At 29.2% G+C, this 21181-nt stretch overlaps 1 protein-coding gene across 3 annotated transcripts in view; it reads left to right on the forward strand.

Moving 5' to 3' along the window:
* The window catches only part of NC2alpha (negative cofactor 2 alpha), a 48607-nt gene that overhangs the window by 16018 nt on the left and 11408 nt on the right, over nucleotides 1-21181 (forward strand). For all 3 annotated transcript variants that reach the window (XM_075356777.1, XM_075356776.1, XM_075356778.1), the window contains 2 exons: nucleotides 6708-6801; nucleotides 13592-13819. In XM_075356777.1, the coding sequence (XP_075212892.1) occupies nucleotides 6708-6801; nucleotides 13592-13819 (322 nt within the window). The remainder of the gene's footprint in view (nucleotides 1-6707; nucleotides 6802-13591; nucleotides 13820-21181) is intronic.

Raw genomic sequence — 21181 nt, forward strand, 5'->3', positions numbered from 1 at the left:
ATGTTGCGTTATTACTATTCCCTTGTTCGTTCCCGTTTAGATTATGGTTGTGTCGCCTACTCTTCAGATTAACTGTGCTTAAAATGCCAGACGATGTACATCATGCTTTTCTTAGGCTTGCCACAGGTGCGTTTAGATTAAGCCCTATCGCAAGCTTACTTGTAGAATGTGGCGTGCCATCACTTTGGGATAGATAAAACCAGCTTTTGTTATCTTATTTTGCCCGTCTCATGGGACAGCCAAATCACCTGGCTTTTGACCCAGTTCTTAGGAATCCTAATTTAAGGAAGTATGAAGACCATCCACGCTGTACTGCGCCTGTGGGTCTCCGTACCCGACGTCTGCTGCAGGATATAAATGTTGCCACTCCCTCGTTTTTTCCATCATGTCCGTGCTCATATCCTCCGTGGAGAATAAACATTGTAAATTTTACATTTGACCTTACAACATACAATAAACAATCAACACCACCTACTGTTTTCTGGCAAATGTTTCAGTATATTCTCATCAAGACGAACCCAGACGTGCTGATATACACTGATGGGTCGAAACAAGACTATACAGTTGGTTGTGCTTTTGTTGTCAACGAAAGAACTTATATGTTTGGCTTACCCGGTATTACGAGTATGCTCACTGCTAAACTACTCGCTATAAATAAGACTCTAAATATCATTAACCCTGAATATAGAAACATTCTTATTTGCAGTGACTCGTGTAGTGCTCTCCAGGCGTTAGAAAACTTTTATTCCAAACATCCTGTCGTCATTGAAATTTACGATGCAATCGCTGAGTTAGGTAATCACAACACAGAAGTAAGTTTTTGCTGGGCCTAGCCACGTAGGGATTCCAGGTAAGGAAAAAGCAGATTATGCTGCGAAAGAAGCGTGTATTCAACCTCCTTTCACCACCTGGGTTACTACCTTTGATTTTATTAGTCGTGTAAAGCAATCACTAAGAGCGAGGTGGCAAAGTGACTGGGCTACTACTGTCAATAGTAAACTCCAACAGATTAAAGATTCAGTGTTGCCATGGGGCTCCTCTTGCAGACAAACTCGTCGTGAGGAAGTGGTCCTCTGCCGGATAGGACGTATGAGGATCACATACGAATACCTATTGTCAGGAGGAGTCCCACCTCTATGCACACAATGCAACTGCTGCATGACTGTGCACCACATTCTCGTGGACTGCATATGTTATGCGGCGTTGCGTCGTAAGTTGTTTAATCTACCTAGAAACATCCGTGATATCTTGTACAATAATAAAATTTTGGACCGGATGTTTCTGTTTTTGCATAGTACCAGGATACTGCATTTAATATTATCATATATATTTTAATGGTAGAAGAGTTTTTGATAACCTTTAACCTTTACTTAATATTTTGATTTTTTTGGTTCTATGTCTTTAATTTTATTATCCGGGAAGGGAGAATTTTGCACCAGAATTAGGTAAGTTTTATATAGTTTCTTCATTCTATTATTTTGTCTTTTATATTTTAAAGGCTTCGTCTGCGATATTAATTTTAATTTTTATTTTACTTTCTTGACTTTTGTTTTAATAAATTTTTATTATATGATTAATATTACTTTTACACCTTTAAGTTTTATTATTTTGGAGTTGATTTACCCTTTTATTAAAAATATTACAGGCGATGATAACGCCCAGGCATTTTTCGCCCATAAACAAACAAAAAAAAAAATAAAAAAATAGAAATTGCTCACCTTAGATCAGACTTAGTATCTACCATTTAGATCTGTTTTCTTCTTAAAACATGATTTTGTTCTTTTTTATCTGTTTATGAAACAATTTTTTTTATTTTATCCTTTCTTTCTCTAATGCTGTTTTAAACAATTATGAATTCCATTAATTTTCAATTATTTTTGAGTAAAGATTTATGAAATTAAAGTCTAATGCAATTTTAAGTCTAAAATAGATGTAACATATGAGGGATATCTCTAAAGTAAAGACCACTGGGAAATTTCTCTCCTTACGGTTGCCGAACCTGTGTTCATTGCCATGTTAGTAATGTATGCACTGCATTGTTGTCTGTAAGTTGTTGCATTGTAGTACCTTTGATTATGTGTGAGTTATTAGGTTATAAATTAGGTTATAAAATGAATAGGAAAATCGATGTTGCTGCTGATTATAACATACGTGGAGTCATACATTTTTTAAAACATCAAAATGTTAAGTCGGCCGAAATTCATAGGCAGCTGGTTGCTGTGTATGGTGATAATGTAATGAATGAAGGAAACATCCGAAAATGGTATGAAAGGTTTAAAAATGACAGAATTAATGTGCATGATGAAGAACATTCAGGGAGGTTCTCGATAATCACCAACGACTTGTTGAAATGCGTTGATGATGAAATCAGAAAAGATCATCGCTCAGCGATTTCCATCCTGGCCCTTCTATTTCCTGATGTTTCAAGAGCTGTTATTGGTTGCATTGTTCATGACCATTTAGGCTTCGGAAAGGTTTGTGTACATTGGGTGCTGCATGTCACAAAAAAAATCCGAATGGGATCTGCTTTGGAATTTTTGATGCGCTACACAGAAAAATATGATAAATTCCTTAATTCAGTTTTTACCAGCAATGAAACATGGATTTTTTATTACATGCCAGAGAGAACATGCCAGAGAGAAAACGGCAGTCAAGTGAATGGTGTCATCCTCAATCACCAACCAGACCAATAAAGGTCAAGTCGCAGCCATTTGGATGCAAACTGATGGCCACAGTCTTTTGGGATCGATTTGGCTACTGCTGATTGATTTCATGCCATGTGGAATGACTATAAATGCAGAAGCCTACTGCAAAACTACATAAGTTATGGCATGCCATTCAAAATTGACAACATGGGAGGCTGATCGATTGCATTGTTTTGCTGCATAGTAATGCACATGTTGCGGGTCTGACACAGGGTTTACTGAGAACATTTTGATGGGAAATTTACTATCATCCACCATATAGTCCAGACTTAGCTCCTTTTGAATTCTATTTATTTAGATAAATGAAAGAATTTTTGAGTGGTAAGCAATTCACGGGTGACAATGAACTTAAAAATGCTGTTAATAAGTGTCTAACTGGACTGGTGGCAGAAGAATATGACGAAGATATATTGAAGCTACGATAAATGTTTTAATTCATGTGACGATTGTATAGAGAAGTAAATAAGGTATATAAAGAGAAATAAAAAAATATTTATAGAATCAATTTTTAAATATATTTTGTAAAGTAAAGCAAGCCTTTACTTTAGAGATAACTTCTCGTGTATATATATATATATATATATATACATTAACGTTTATTTCTCAGGTTTTATCTTAACTTCTCAAAAAAGCATTGGTGATCAGTGAGAATGCTAATTGAAAACTATGGTATAGCCTAAATTGCTAGTATAGCTAGTTCATAACCTTCTTCAAAATCATGGTTTTGTTTAACATATTTGAAATTTTAATTTCAAGAAGTTTGGCAAGTGTGTGTGTAACATAAAATTTATACATGCGTGGAATCTACCTACTTATTGGTAGAATCTACCTAACCATTGTCCTATCTTTTACTATTTAAAACATTCTTTTTCATTGTTTTGTTGCATCTAAGAAAATGATTTTTTTCTGGGAAACACTGGATTTTCCAATGTTTCATTTGCCTTTTAATAAGACAAAAAGAGATTTGATGTGTGCAACTGTGAATGAATTATGTATGCTTATTTATATTAATAAAAATGAACCGTAAGTTAGAGCTTGATATTTTTGAAGTTTTCTTTTACAATCTTTAGTTGTATGGTAGATGTTGTACACTGTATGTAAGCTTTACAATAGAAGATGGTCTGTTTAGCGTGTTATCCTCTAATTTAAAACCCACTGATCTGGTTTTAGTGAAACCTTATTTGGAAAATTCAATTATAAAAGTTTAATATTGAGAAATTTGAGATTGCCAGAACAGTGTAATCTGAATTCTGTACGTTTGATATCTTGATAAAGAATAAGAAAAGTATGAAAAAAGTTAAGTAATTACCATGTAAGGCTATGTGTATGGATTGTAGGAATATATTTTTTTTGGTTAAAGTTTTCCAGTGAGTATTTCTGTGAATAATTTTCTGGAAATTTTGCATGAAAGTACTTATTTTAGAATTATTAAGTTATATATGTTATTATTCATAGCGATCAATAAATAATGATGAAGTCAAAGAAATAAAAAAATCTTCAAATTGGCCTATGGAGACATAAGTAAAGCTTTAACATGCTTTATAAAACAATAACATGAGTGAATTTTATTTTTATCTAATTTTTCAATAATGCTGCATAATATTCTCCTCTGGTGATTTTTATTTTTTCAAGGTAATTACTTATTATAATGCCTTGAACATTTCTGATTACCTTTCTAATCAATCCAATGACTCGCTTCTTTTGAAGCACTTCCACCAGCATTTATCCATTATTTCAACTTTTTTTGTGCATAGAGAATTGATGTTTCATCACCCATGTAGAAATTCATTTAGATAACTTTAAATTACACTTAAAAATAACTGCATTATTAGATTTTTTTTTTTTGTGAAAAATATGTCACCTAAATTACTTGTCTATATGTTAAACTTTATGTATGATGTAATTAATCATTCAATTGAGTGTTCACAATGTCAGTAATCTCTTACAGTTTTATCTGATTGTCCAAATTATTTGGCTTTTTTATCAACAAGTTCTGATATTTTTGTTAATATCCATTGTGTAGTTTATTGTTTTGTGATTGTGCAACCACATCTGAATTACCAAATTCAAAATAATTGACTAAGTTTGATAATGCAGAAATGCCAAAAACATTATTGAGCTGTGATATCTTAGCCATTAATTCTTTCAGAAGCATATATTTAATCACTTCAAAAATTTTCATTTTATCTGTTAAAAAAAAATCAATCATAAGTTGTTTACTTTTAATGCCTGAAATATATAAACTTATTAGTGAAATATGATGAAGTTTTGACAGGATCATGTAAAGGTTGTACGTATCAGTTACCACATCAGTTATTAGTATAGTTACTGCACATCTGCTGCAGTTCTGAGTAATTATAAAATCCTCTTATTGAGATTTTTTTATAATACTATTTTAATACATCTTTTAAAATGTTGGTTTTAGCCTATTACACCTATTCTGAACTTTTCCTACTACTTTTTATGCTATCAAAAGTGCATTTAGAAGCTGAAATTGTAGCTGAAAATTTTTGTTTCAAATAATTTCTTAAACATCTGGGCACTATCAGTTTCATTTTGCTTGGTAAAAAAAAATTTGTAATTTTCACTGTTATATACCATCAAAATCTAATAAGAATAAAAGTGGGAAAAAATAAAACCTGTGCAATTTTCAACAAGAAAAATGTTTTAAAAAAAATAAAATAATTTTGAAAAATACATGAAATTTTATTTTTATATATTATATATTTATTTAATTTAAATTTACCTGATTCAGAATCACCTTATTTGTGACAATACGACCAGTTATGATTGGACAGGTACAACCACGTGACGTAAGTTCAGATACTGATAAAGTTTTGTATATAAAAAAACAATAAGAGACATTGCTTAGTAATAATCTTCATGGCCTGTCAACTGTAAAATAAAACTGGCATTGTTTTTATGTCATATAACGTGAGTTTCAGACTTTTAAAAAAAATTCAAGAACATTTAATGAAAAAACAATTTTTAAAATGCTGTGTCTATAATATACTAAATTTATTTCAGATTATTGGTATTCTCTTCATGTGGAATTTATTTGCTTTTAATTAGTTAAATTAATTTTTTGTTCTGATTAGTGAATTGTTTGATCAGTTTTCAAACAAACCTATTGTTCTTATTTCTATTGAATTAGATTTTTCTGTGGGTTTTTCCATAAAATCATTTCTGAAACAGATGCACCTTAAATCAGATTTACAGTATTATTTTTCTGTTTTTTTTTTATGCAATATTTATTTTTCTTTATTTTTTCTATTCAAATAATCATTACTATTTTTGTCCTTTGCCCTACTAGAAAATCTTTATTTTCTAGTAGGGCAAAGGACTTATAAATCTTTATTTATAATATAATTTTTAAGTGTGTGTTAAGTTTTTAATACTGTATGATGCATTTTTACATTGAAAATCTGTTTCATTTGATCATATAAAAATAATTTGTGTGTGTTTCTTGTGAATGATAGAATGTGAACCAACCAAATTGTAATGAAAAAAACTGTTTCATGTATTACTTTTTCTATTTAATTCAGAGATGGATTGTCCCATTAGAATCCAATTAATGGTGCCTTGGATGAAACGCATTAAAGTTTTCATCTTCTTAAAAATAACACTTTATAATATTTTCCTTTTAACTTTAAAGAAGAATTTTGTTTTCTGTTTGTACTGAAACTCTTAAAAAATAGAAATGTTAGAGAATTTTTTTTTTAATCTCCAGGATCACCGTTAGGTATTGCTTCAGAGGATGAGACGAATGACAAGTAGTGTGTGAAAATGCCATGTCTGACCAGGATTCAAACCTGGGACCTCCGGATGAAAGGCCGAGACACTACCACTCATACCATGGAGGCCGGCAATGTTAAAGTTAACTGATGATAGTTTAGATTAAAAATGTTCTAATTAGATAGATTTTATTTTTTATTTTATTTCTCTTGTAATTGTAATCACTTTAGTGTATAATTGATAACATTTTCCTTAATTATTTATTACCTAGAACATTAGAACTTTTTGTTGAGTCATTACTTACAAAAACTATGCAAATAACTTTGGCAAAAAGTGCAAAAACATTAAGTCCGTCACATATGTAAGTACTTTATATTTTTATAATTATTAATAATTAATTAATTTTATGTTCATTTTAATATTTTTTAATAGTGTAGTAAACTTTAGACACTAAATTAAATCTTTTTTCTTTATTCATAGAGCATTTTTAACCCTTCAAAAGTTCTGTTGTTAAGTACCTATGAAGCTTGACTTTCTGATGTTCTACAAAATTCATTTTATCCTTATCATAAAAAAATGTGTTAGAGCTACTAAATACTAAATGAAGAAGTAAATAATCTTTTTTTTCATTTATAAGGTGAACCCAATTTTTTCTAGTGCTAAAAAATATACCTCAGTTGTCAGGTGCTGTGAAAATCCCTATAAAACAATTATATACGGATTCCAATTTACTTTGTGTTATGTTCTGTTATTCAAGGAGTAGTTGAATTAGTAAGCATCTTACTGAATATTTTACATGTTTTATACTAAAAAGGTTAGGCGGTCAGCCTACAATACTTCATTGAGCCTTTTGCAGGCTGGTAGGAGGAAGGTCTCTACTTTAAATCCAAAATGGCAGCTTCCAACTTGGCTCCATTTTGAAGTAAACTCCATTTAAGGATTTTCAAGTTGTTTGCTGAGCTTAATTGTATGTCTACAGTCACAACAGTGGCAATAACTGATTGGTAAGGGTTCCAGTCTCATAATTGAGAGGTTTCAAGCCTCCTTATCTTTTTTTTCTGAATTATATACTGATGCAGATGATTTAAAATTTTTTTTAAGTGGACTAGGAACCATGTCAATATTTTTGCCTTTTTCCCATATTTTCTTGGAGTCCATTTTGTTTTATATATTTATAATAATATGTACAAAAATCTTGGAAAAAATTATGAATTTCATGTTTGCTGATAATTATTTTATTTGAATATCACAATTATTAACTTAAACAAATTTTGTTTTATAAAACTTGGAAAAATGTAAATAAATTTATTTTAATTTCCAACATGTTTATTACGACTGTTTTTAATATATATATATATATATATATATATATATTGACCTATATTAATATATATATATATATATATATATATATATATATATATATATATATATATATTAACCTACGAAATAACAGGCATACTGAAAATTAAAATTTATTTAATTTGATGGGGATTCTACCATGTAGGCCTAACATCAAGCAATTTTCAAAAAATATAAAACTAATAAATATAGATAAATAAAATTTAGTGTACGAGTTAGTACATAATTCAGTAAAAGAAAAATTGACAAAGTTTTTTAATCATTGCAAAGTAAAGGGAGCTGGCCAAAGTCGGGGTATTGTTGAACGTAGTGATCAATGGTGGAAGTGATAATTATTGAAGGAATTATCTGAAATTAAAAAAATTGAATAGATTTTAAACATTAAACATCAGCGCGTTAAGTAATTTAGAATTTAAAATTCATTTTTGGCTGAGTTACAGCTAGCTACTTTAACTAAAATATTGTCATATTCTCAAACCTTTTAGTCTTTAAAAAAAAAGAATAATTTAATTTTTTATTGTATAAAAAAAATCTATTTTTTATTAATATTTTTTCTATTATTGTAGTCTATAATATGGATGATATTTCTGAATATCTTAAGTCCAGAACCATGCCAGTTGGATAATATGGTAGGTAACTTGGTAAAATATGGTAGGTAATATGGTAGGTGACTTCCATCAGTTCAGAAAAAGTGGTTTTGAGAGAAATTGTAAAGTTTAAGTGTCATAATAACAAATAACATTGTTCTTGTACCAAAGCATTGTTCTGTGTATGTATAAAAACAAGCATGAAGTGTATAATCTTATACCAACGTATGTTATCATCATTGACCTCGAATCGTTACTAATTTTTAATTTTTTCCCTAAAGTACTTGTAAATTACGACTGTTTCTTTGGATTGAAATTGAATTTTGTTTATTCTTATTTTTCAGTTGTGAATTACTATCACCTTTTCCTTTTATACTGACAGACATGATTAAAAATACTCTGTGACCTTCAAAATAAGCAAATACTCCTAACGAGGGTCCTTTGCTACTAACTATTCAAAATTAACTAAAATAAAAACTTCAAAATGTGTGTCTCAAATTATTGGAATATCCTACTATATCTCTCAAATATATTCTATTCACAAATGAAAAAGGTTTAGGAAGGATTAGACAACTGGAAACCTAAACAATAAGGGCAGGGACTCAAGATTCCCTAAATAACTCTGAAATTCTGCATATGTCTACTACTTAGAATTCATTATACTTTGGAAATATTTTGAGTTTTGTCTCAAAATTTCTGAGATGTTTTACCTAAATTTCCTTTCAATACTTTTCAAAGTATTTTTGAAAGTACAAGTTACTTTCAGAAAAAAAAAAAAAAACTTTTTTACCTGTTTACATAGAAACCTCCCTTAATCTTTTGAAGTTTTATGTAGCAAAAAATGCTGTCTTTTTTTAATTCTTCATTTCCTATATAACAGTATTCTCACATGTTCATAAAGATTTTTAGGTTGATGATTGTTATATTCAAATAAAGTAATCAACAAACATGAAGTTAAAATAGTTTTTCTTGTATATTCTTTTAATGTATAAGTAATATATAATCTGCATTAGTGTATATGTAAGAAAAAGTAATATTAAAAAAAAAGTTAACACAAGATCTCTCGATTATGAAACTGGAATGCTCGTCTCTTGGCTGCTACTGATGTCGTGACAATAGATATGCAATTAAGCTACTTAAATAACTCAAAAATCTTTAAATGGAGTTTTCTCCTAAATGGGCGTAAATTGGAAGTTGTCATTTTGGATATGAAGTAAGGACCCCTTCTCTACCACCCTGCAAAAAGGGATCAATAAACTCCATTTTATTTTTAAGTTGACTGTCTACCCTTGTAAGTTTTGAAGTGTGTTCATGAATATTGAAAGAATGGTAGTTTGCATAAAGGCACTAGAAAGGTAGATTAATGAGAACTAGAAGTCATGCTTCAATATGAAATATTGTTGGTACTGTGTGGTGACTGCCTTTGAAAAAATCAGTTGATCTGTGAAGATTTTGATTTCTTTCTTCATAAATTTTTTTGTGATGTCATTGTACATATTGATTAGTCTTATTTAAATCAAAACTTAAAACCATTTATGCACAATAATATATCAGAAGTTGACATATCAGGTTAAAGATACCCGAAAAAACCAGTTGAAGAAATAAAAAAAGATTGTTGAAAAAGATTTAATAAAAGAATAGAGTCAAATTTTACCTGAAACATATTGTGTATAGTCATAATACTGTACAGTTTTACAAGTGTGTGTTATTTAAGAAAGTGGCTGATGTTTGAGGATGTGGGAGTCTGGATTTGTTTAGTTCAAATACTGTATTAGAATGAGATTGAGAGAGAACTAAGTCAATGACTTGATACAGTTTTGTAATCTTATAATACACCCTTATGTTATATTTATCCATTGTAAATGGTTTTGATCACTTGATAGATATTGAAGGATAGATATTTATTGCCAGATTTTATTATATTCTAGTATAGCTTGTTGAATTATTGCCATGATTTTGGTTTACATGTGGGAGGATGGAAAAAAAGATGGATACAAGGATGTGGAAATTACATTTTTTCAGAATCTAAGGAATTTAATGTAGGATGAAGATGATCACCTCAGCAGGCAGGAAAGCTATGTGTAATGTGTACTTTATCCTATAATTACATTTGAAGTAAAGATATTAACTGACTGAAAAAAGATCAATTCAGTTTGGAAAAGCGAAGTTTAGTAAAAATACTTTAGTTCAAGAAAAGAATAAAAAGATTAAGGAATAATATAGTGAAAAAAATTATGGGTTCTAAAAATTATGGGTAAACTCTCTTTTATAAAGTGGATACCTCATAAAAGAGAGTTTAACGTTCTATATTGCAAGTTTAGATATGTGCAAGGTGGAAAATGAAATTTTATATTTTTATGAAAAAGACAGAAAACCAAGAGTTGAATAGAATAAGCACTGTGATGGGAAATTTGGAAGAGATTCAATACAATGATGATAGTAAGTAGAGGACAGTGGATAAATTTCCATTATTAGGAAATTTGAAAAAAGTTAATCTGTTAATAATATACATTTTCTCAATAAAAGTAAAAGTTAGAAGTATGAGTATTACTCAGTTGACTGAATAGATATACTTTTTAAATGTTTATTATTTTTTTAAATGTTGTTTCAGCTGTTATGTTTATATGTACTTAGCTAATGTAATGACAATGTTTGTGAAAATGAGAGATGCGATATGCAATTTACTATGACTTATTACTGTGTTTTTTATTTCATACTGCTTGAAGTTTGTAGTTCAGATTTGCATAAATTATTTTATAGTTAATGATTATTTTTAAAAAGTGATATAGTAACAATTTTTGTTCTATTTGCAGCATTAGTGCTTGACACCGAAACTAGTTTTAATTCAGTTTTTATTAAATATGAAGGTTGATTTTATTAAATTTTTTGGATAATGGTAGATTTTAATTGTTAAATTATATTTTATGTATTTATCTATTCATCTTTAATTATACTGATGAATAAATAAATAAGAGTTGTTTTCCTTTCAACTGTAGCTAAACAGGTCGAAGGGATAATTTGTTTTTTCTGTTATGAACATTAATTTGACTATAACTCTAGTAAAAAATAAAGGAAAATAAACAGTATTTGATTACTTATTAATAATGATGTTCATCTGACATGCATTAAAATACCTGAAGAGATTTTTTTACATAACTTCATTGGAGAAAGATAAAATTTGTCTAAGAATTACTATACTTTTAAAAAATAAACAATTTTGGAGTCCTGTTTATAGGAGAATGATTTTGTCTATACTTACTAGCATGAAGAAAAATTAAATCAGAAGCTCTTCTTTGTAAGAGAACAGAAATATAAACATTTAAATTACTTAGAAAGATAAATTAAATGGTTAATTAATTAGGCTGTGAATTAATTACTGTTACACAGTAACAAATTACGTAGAAATATCATTGAAAAAATATTTGTATAATTTTTGAGGAAGTTGAACACTACAGTTTATTGGAAGGAAATTAAAGGAACAAAATTGCCCATCTCTCTCAAAATACAGAATTCTGTTCTGCATTTTCTAGCTTCAAAATTTTTATGAGTATGAGGATTTCACATATAGGGGCTCAAAACACAAGATATGAATAATTCAATTTGTATTTTTTTAAAAACCGCTGTGTTAAAAAAAAAAGGTTTATTTTGAATGCTTTGTACTTTTTCATTGAACAACAAGAAGCAAATAGTAATTTCTTTCATGTTGTAAATGACCAGGATGAGGCATTAAAAAAAATAAAAATGAGATGAATTCAGAGAATAGAATGACTTAACTGTTGTTTATCATAAAAAAAACCTAGCTTACCTCTGAAGAGTTAATCAAGTTACAAATCACTTGATTAGTTTTTATACTTATTTCTGCTCTATTTATTGATTGTTGTGAGTTGTAATTTATTTAAGGAAATGTTGTAAGAATTATAACAAATTATACATGTAAGGATTACTTGTTTTCGCCTCTTTTTCCCAGTAGTGTAATTTCAACATTCCATAACTTTGTTATAAAAATTAAATAAAAAAATAAACATAATTTAAAAGTGCAATTTGAAACAAAGTTTTATCTGTCAATAAGTAGTTTTTAAAATTTTCTGAAGGTAATTTAATATGGTGGCCATTTAAAGAAAAATTTGCTTTTTCAACTATAAATAAAAATTTGGAATTCTTTTTGTACTGAATTTTACTTTTTAATAACATTTATTACATTGTTTCTTGATTTCTGTTATTACTAAGATGAATAAAGAGTTGTAAAGGAAAGAAGATTTCCATTAAAACTGGCGAGATCACATCTGAAAATGTGTGAAAAAGTTGTAAAGCTTTCATTAAAATGAATGTTTAAATTTTTGTGTATGAAGTCCTACAGTTCATTTCAAGATAATTGTAAGTAAAACTGCATATATTACTTAATCAGAGAGGAATAAGCTAAAAAATTGTCATGATGTTATGTCTAATTTTACTATTTTCACAAATATGTGGAATTGATCACTTTACGTCAAATTTTAGGCAGTGTTAAAGGTAGATTGTTGTACTTTCGTTTGTGAAATCCTTGTACCATTTATGGTGCAAGTGATTCTTAATTGTGCTATCATCATACACAAATTCTGTTACTAACTTCAGTGTTGAGCTAGAAAAAAAAATCACCCTTGTGTAGCCACGTAAACTGCGGCACCATGCTGAGTCCTACCTCTTGTATCCAGCTGGTGTCGTAGAAAAAAAATCTGATTTTCAATAGACCTCATGTACAACTTAGCTTTCAGTTGTTCAGATTTTTGTTTTGAATTTTTTGTTGCAGAAATTTTTTGCAAAATTTTATTTGTTTATTTTTTAAATAAATAAGTATTTAAATTTGATTTTACTTTTCAATCATAGTTTTGTTCTAAGTATATGCGAAAATTCAGTTTTTATAAGTTTTTTTTTCAGATGTAGATATTGATAAGTGTGTTTGTCTTATGAAGAGTAAGTAAATTTAACCTTTATTTTAAGCATAAAGCTATGCTTAAAATATAAAATTAAACTTAGCCATTATATGATGTTACTGTCAATAATTATGGATAAACATTTATTGAGTTCATATAGGACAAAATTATTTTATTTTTTAACACTCAGAATTGTTACAAAGAAATAAAAACTGAATTTAATTAAAAATATCAGAAGTTATGCGTTTATTCTATTTTGGTAGTTAAAAAGAAGTTTTTATATTTTTTTCAGGAAACAATGTATATTATCAGAAAGTAGATTTGATTTCCTTAAAGATTTAGTAAAAAGCCTTCCAGATTCATCAACGTGTGATGATGATAATGCAAGTGGAAGTGCTTGCTTGTCACCTGCACCTACGGTGCCTACCTCAACCACCTATAGTAGTGGTCCACGTCAACCAGACATATTAATAGTAAATCAGGCACCTTTGCCAGAAGACGGTTGCATCTTACCTGACAGGTTTGTAAAATGTATAAATATATATTTAGTAGATTAAAATCAGTGATTATTTTCTAACTGGAATTTTATTTATGTGTTAACCTCTATGAAGAAACTTTTTTCCTTTTTACATAATGTACAATTACATTCCAGATCAGCATTATTTTATTGAAGAATTTTATATACATTGAATAGTATGTTAAGAAAATTTTTATGTCAATTTTGAAATTGTATAGACATTTTGTTTTACAGATAATTCTGATTGAAAGTATATTTTTTTTTAAGTACTATCATGTTGAGTCTGTATTGGACCATTCTAGATAAATTAAATTATAGCAGTTGAGTCAGTTGCAAATACCTTCAGATTTTATGAGTAAGATTTCAAATGATTTTAACCATTTACATTATGATTTCCTTCTCTCAATTTTTCTAACACGTGATTTGTTTTTTAAATTCAGTTTAAAAAACTGTGCATATGTTTAAAACATGATCCTTTTGGAACTGAAACTAAGTTAAGTATTAATTTAAACAACTACACATTTATGCTTTCCATAAAAAATCTATGGGATACTTTTCAACAAAGCTTTTTTACACTCTCAAAGAATATGCCAGAGAATTAAATTTCTCTTCAAATAATCCGGTTCTGTATTTCAAAAAATTTTATAATCAGCATGTCAGTAATTATTTTTGCATTCTAACAAATGGTCAGTTATGTTAGGTATTCCTCATTTTAGTTTTTGTATGCTGTGTAATGTTCCGTAAATCATTTTTTAAATAATTATTTGTTCTATAAATACAAATATATAATAAATTCATGGGGTATATTTAATATAATATTAAATTTTATTAACACAATGGTCAATCTTTTCCAACTGATGATCCTGCTTCATCAGTTGTATATAAATTATATAAAATTACGTTTCAAAACATAACAATTTTTTTTTTTTAGAAAAAGATTAAAATTATTATCATATAGAAAACATGAAGTCAGTTAAATCAAATAATTATATATATTTAAACATGATGTCAATTAATAATTGCAATTTAAAATTAACTTTAAAAATAAAATGATAAGAAGATTTATACCATGTAACCTGGCCAGCCAATGTTACATTACTGAGTGGATTTGAAATTATTTATATACATTCTGATTAAATCTATTTTTATCTAAAAATTTGCTGCTTTTATAGTAATATCTATCTTCATACTCTTTCTGAAAGTTGATCAAGTTAGAAATTCTTTTGTACTTATTTATATAAAATCTCTCCAAAATTTACTATTATTATTTAAATTAAATTTCTTGATTTTCTCTATTTCCAAATTTGTCCGAATATCAGATACAGAATGTTTGTTATTAATAAGGTGGGGTGGTCAGCAACTTTAGATAAATCCAACTTACCATTGTTATAATTTCTAATGTTCTAAAAATCTAATCTAGTTCTATTTATTTTACATATATATATGGTCACAATCATTGCATTTTATTTTATAAATTCTGCATTAATTATATAAGTCAGTGTGATTGTTATTTTTTAAATATTTTATTATATGTTTGTCTTTTATGCCGGTTTAAATTTACTTTTATCATAAATATTAGTTATATTTTCAACTGCATAAATATTTTAAATATAAGCTTTCAATTTTTTGTGTATCATTTATAGGTATAAGAGTGTGGTATTATTAATTTTTGAAATTTGTTTTTTGTATATATTATCAATTAAAGAACCATTATAACCATTATGTTTAGCAATTTGTTTTATATCTATTTTTTGTTTAATTTACTTTTATTTTTATGACTAAAAATTTGCTCCATAAATGACTAAAAATAGTCATTTACGGAGCAAAGACTATGCTTGAAACATTGTACTGTAGAACTAGTTTCAAGCATAGAGTTCACATTAATGTTTGATGTGGCATTATTTATAACAAAATTCTGGGACCATTTGTATTCAATGAAAACCGTATGGGAGATGGATACTTTTATTTCATGAAAAATAATCTGCCAGCTGTTTTGGAGGATATACCTTTACAAACTAGATTGCAAATGATTGTTCAGTGTGATGGTGCAACACCACATTTTCTTTAGTTGCTAGAAATTGTGCTTAACTTCTTAATCACAGTACTAATTTCTTAAACTGGATTAGACGTGGTGGACCAATCAATTGGCCACCATGATCACGTGACTCAACGCAGTAGATTATTTCATTTGAGGCCATGTGAAAATGATAGTATACAACAAAAATTTAATACTAAAGAAGAGTTACTTATTAAAATACAAAATGCTTTTGAATTCACATGAAATGATCCTGAGGTGATACAGAAAGCCACTGGAAATATTTTAAGTTTGGCAGAGTGCTATGTATATTGTGAAGGAGGGAATTTCGAACAGTTACTCTTACTGAGGTTTGTGATTCCCTTACAATTTATCATTTGATGTATTTTATTTTTTTGTTTTGTTATGTTAAGAATAATGTTAATTAGGTACAGAAAGAGATACAATTTTCTCTATATCTTTCATCTGCTTTGCTTCAATAAAAAAAACAATTTTTAAAAGTTTTCATTTAGTAGTTTTTATTGGTTGTACGAGGGTAAATCAAATATAAACAGGATTTGATTTTTTTTTTTTTAATTTATTTATTGAAGACTAAAAGGCAAATATAATTTGTTTTTCTACATAGTTTCCTGCCGTAGAAATATATTTTTCCCAGCGAGAAGAAAATCGGTTGGTCTCGTCTTTTGTGGTGATATGCAGCCCTCACCTTATTCAGCAGCTCGCAGTAGTATGCAGCATTGATTGTGCATCCACATGCAAAAAATCAATGAGCAAAGTGTTTCGCCAGTTGAAAAAACTGTTGAAAGAACCTTGCCAGCTGACAATCAAGTCTTGATTTTCACTGGGCTACCTCCCCTTTCCTCCGCCACTCCATACTGGCTTGTTTCTACTGGAGAGTGTAGTGGTGGACCCACATTTCATCGCAGGAGATGATCCGACTCAAAAATGCATTACCTTCTTTCGTAAACCTTGTCGTAAGCATCTGACAGACCTTCAAACGTCTTAACTTCTGATCTGCAGTCAAAAGGTCAAAAGGCGAGGGTTCTATCTGGCACACGCTTTATGGAACTGTAGGTCATTAGTGATGATCGGTTGACAGCTCCCATAACTTATTCGACCTGTTCTGCAATTTCGGATACTCACTTGTCGATCGTCTTCAAGAATGTCTCAAACCGCATGAATGTTTTCGTTTGTAATGCTGGTCCGAGGACAGCAATCATGTTCTTGATTTTCCACTCATTCTCGTCTTTCCTTGAACTCTTTATGGCAGACAAGCACACAAGTCCTTGACAATGTTTAGTCCTTGAACTGTGCAGTCAATCTCCAGAAAATTTCCATTGCTTGAAATCCTTCACGAGCAAAAAATTGTATAATTATGCATTGCACAGTGGAGGAGTGACCTGTTGCTCCGACATCATGAGTGTTGCTGATGAATTGGTTGGGAGTGTGGAATGACAAGCTCTCCCCACTCCTAATGACCCCACCCAAGCTTACTAGAAGTGGGGGCCCAGTCCTACCAACCTTAGACGCTCAGAAACAAAAATCCTATTTATATTAGATTTACCTTCATGTTTACTTTAATTTTCTCAGAATTAAATTCTTTACTAGTTTTGTTACTTACTAAATCTTATACATTTATTAGTCATTTAACAAAGCTATTGCACTACAAACCTAAAAAAAAATTGTTTTTTGACACTGAAGTTTGTGTTTTATGTTGGACATTTTAAAAATTACTGGAATTTTAGTTTGGGACCTGTTTTATCCTATTTCCTAGCTCAAATTACATAAGAGACCACTAACTTTACTCCTTAATTTAAGTCCCAAAAATTACAATAGGGCTTCTTTTTATTGGAAGAGCTGAAATACAAGCGAAATCATTTGCTAGCCATAACTCAAAAACAAAGTGTTACAAGACCTATGTTTATATGAACTTTTTTCATTATTTTCACCGGTAGAAGAATATGAAAATTAAAATAATTCATCAGCATACTGACCGCTGTGCCAATTAAACTAAAAAAATACAATAACTTAACCACCAAACACAATAACGAATAACCTAAAAGTTGTATAAAAAACAGAGAATAAAGTGCATGATAACTTTACAAAATTGCAACAAGAAAATAACATTTATATTGTTAATAAGTTTTCTTAGAATACAATTATACAAATAAATAATAGAAAAAATTACTAATGTTTATGATAAAAATAAATGTAAAAAGGTTTACAAACCAAACAACTAACTATTATAAAATATTTAAGGAATAATAATAATATTAATATGATGGGAAGGATTTAAGGGAAATATATAGAACTAAATGTAATGAATGTAGTAAAATTTATATCGGTAATACTAATATATTTTCTTAAAGAAGATTTATGGAACATTGCAATGCTTACAGAAACAGGAAGAAAGATGTGTCTAATATAGTCAACCATTTGTTGCAGTATAAGCGTAGTAATAGTGATTAAAAATAATTTAGAAATTTTGGAAATTTATAACAATAAAAAAATGATTATACTTGAAAAGTATTATATTTATAAATTTAAACACAAAAGTATGAAATGATTAATCAACAGATCATTTTTGAAGATGGTGCTTTAATTAAAAACATAGTGGGTTGTAGCAGTTGGCAACAATGTTTATGAACATAATTGTGTGATGTTTTAAATTTACATCATCCAGTGTGGCAGTGAAGTTGTTTTTTTTTTCAAGTTTTGTGGTTGTTAGGGTTTATATTTTCCAAATTTTTATTTATTTTTTGAAGTTATTGTAGAATTATGTAACAACTGATGATGTAGGATCCCGTGAAAGTCGATAATTGGTATTAGTTTTTTAGGTTTTTCTGTTACTGTGTTTGATGGTAAAGTTGTTATATATATATATATGTTTATAGCCTGAGTATCCAGGCTAAAGGTATCCAAAAGTTATGACCCATATTTAGCAAGCCAGTTGTCATAATCTCTTGAACATAGGCTCAATCAACAGGAAACATCTCCAAGATTCATTTTATATACTCTCAAGTTCAGAAAAACATGCATGTTCAGGCAAGCCAACTTTCATTTTCAATTACTGTTTAGGGGTTTCCAGTACCCCAAATATAACTACTGTGTCTGTTAACTTTCCTGCACTTATGAAAGGTTGTCTCAGCACTAAATAACAATATCAAGATAATTAGGATTGTTTTTGACAATGTGCATTACCCCTGCAGCAAGCTGATATCTTAGGTGGTGTTCATTTGATTTAATGTGTTGAAGGAATTGTAACTTGTATCCTCACAAACAAAGCCGCTCATGAACAATTCTTTGAATAGTGGAACGAGTAATTTGCAGTTTGTAACTAGCCTGCCTAATTGACTTTCCAGGACTAGCAATGAATGCATCGTTTAGTCAATCCACCATCTCGTCATTATTTGAAACTTTTGGATGATTTCCAGTTTGTGAAACCAAGCTTCCATTCTCTCTTAAGGTCATAACCCACTGATGAATAAACTTGGATATAGGAGGATCAATATTCCATTCAGTTCATACCTGCTATTAAACATGTATAACTGATTGAAATTCCACTAATTAAAGCACACACTGAACCTTCTGTTGTGGGGTCCATATCTCAACTGACTAATAATGAGTACAACTGTACTGTGAGTTGGCTTGCCTGTGCATCATATTCCGCTGACCTTGGGTGTATACGGAACAAATCTTGGAGATATTCTCTGTCGATTAAGCCTACTAAGAGATTATGACAACTGGTTTTCTAAATATAGACCATTACTTTTGGATACCTTTAGCCTGAGCAGCTGTATATATATATATATATACAGGATATCAATTTAAGATGGCCATCACTGGGTCTCGGAAACTATAAATTTTATGAGAAACTTTAAACAGGAAACTTCTCTAGATTTTCCTTGCATTAAAAATACAGTATTACCATTTTTGAAATCTTTACCCTTTTTTCAATATAGCGACCAACTTCATTATTTCAAATGGAAACCTTATTTTCTTATTGCATTCTTGGGTAGAAAATAGTATTTTAAAACATTTTTGTTGTTGGGTACTTTTCTGTAAATGCAGCTGTTAAGTAGCTACAGGCTGACAATTGTAAAATCAAATATGGTGTCCATCTTATTATTTTAAATGGAAACTTAATGTATTTGTACCTGGTTGTCAAATAATATTTTTAAAGTTCAAAAATTAAGTAAAGTGGAGAATAAAACAAAAGTAAGATTGAAAGACTTACCTTGAACATTATGGTTTTCAGTTTTATTTGTTAGGAAGGAAAAATTACAAGAGAATTGCACTGTCAATTATAACAGTTTAAGTGTCAAAATAGCCACCGTTAGTAAAAATGCAGGCAGTCACTCTCCTGAAAACAGCTTTCAACATCATTAACAGCTTTCATCAATGTGTTGTGATGGATGTTGGACAAAATTTTGACTACCGTAGCTGTTATTTCTTCCACTGAAGCAGTAGGTCGTGGGTTAACAATCCAACTGTTTTGGAAATCATTTAAAAATTCCATAGCCTTAGTTGTGTACTGGAGCTCCATCTTGGAAATATATTTGTATTTGTGAATATAAAGGGAAGTAATCAATGGATGGTAGTAGAACATCTTCCTGTAATTAACTGTATCGAGCTCCTGTAAGATTTGCCTTATGAAAATGCATGGCCAAAGTTTGATTGTTGATCATGGCATACCAGCAGTTTATGGAAAATCTTACTTTATTGTGTCCTTCTTTGACACTAATTATTGTTTTCTTTTATTGTGCATCTCATTAATGGAGAAATTTGTTTCTTTACATTAAATAACATTAGACAAAAAAATTAAGATAATTTACAACCTGTTCTGCAATCAAACTACTGAATTCTTCCTTCATCACCAAGCATCATGGTGTGAGAACTGCAGATTTATATGCATGATAACTGTGCTTCTGAACACATTTGTTATTGAACCATAAGAAATGAGTAGCAATTGTGCTGCTTCCCGTATGGAAACTGTAGGACATCCTTCAAAGAAGACCAGAATATCAGTCTAATATTTTCAGTAATAACTCTGTTCTGGCAATGTTTAAAAATTATTATTTAAAATACTTTAGGAAGATTTTATATATATAAATATAAATGTAAACTCAGCTTACTGATTTGATTGGGATATTCTTGTACATAATATTTAAGTTGGTAATAAAATGATAAGGAATTTTAAATAAATTAGACAATCAGTGCAGTACTGTGTTAACATATAGATGGCATGTTAAAGAAAATTTTAATATTATAACATTTTAAATTTTAAAAAAAAATTATTTTTTTGTTGGCTGAACAAATATTTGTTCTGT

Source organism: Lycorma delicatula, chromosome 2 (assembly GCF_047948215.1).
Source record: "Lycorma delicatula isolate Av1 chromosome 2, ASM4794821v1, whole genome shotgun sequence".
In the NCBI taxonomy this organism is placed as follows: domain Eukaryota; kingdom Metazoa; phylum Arthropoda; class Insecta; order Hemiptera; family Fulgoridae; genus Lycorma; species Lycorma delicatula.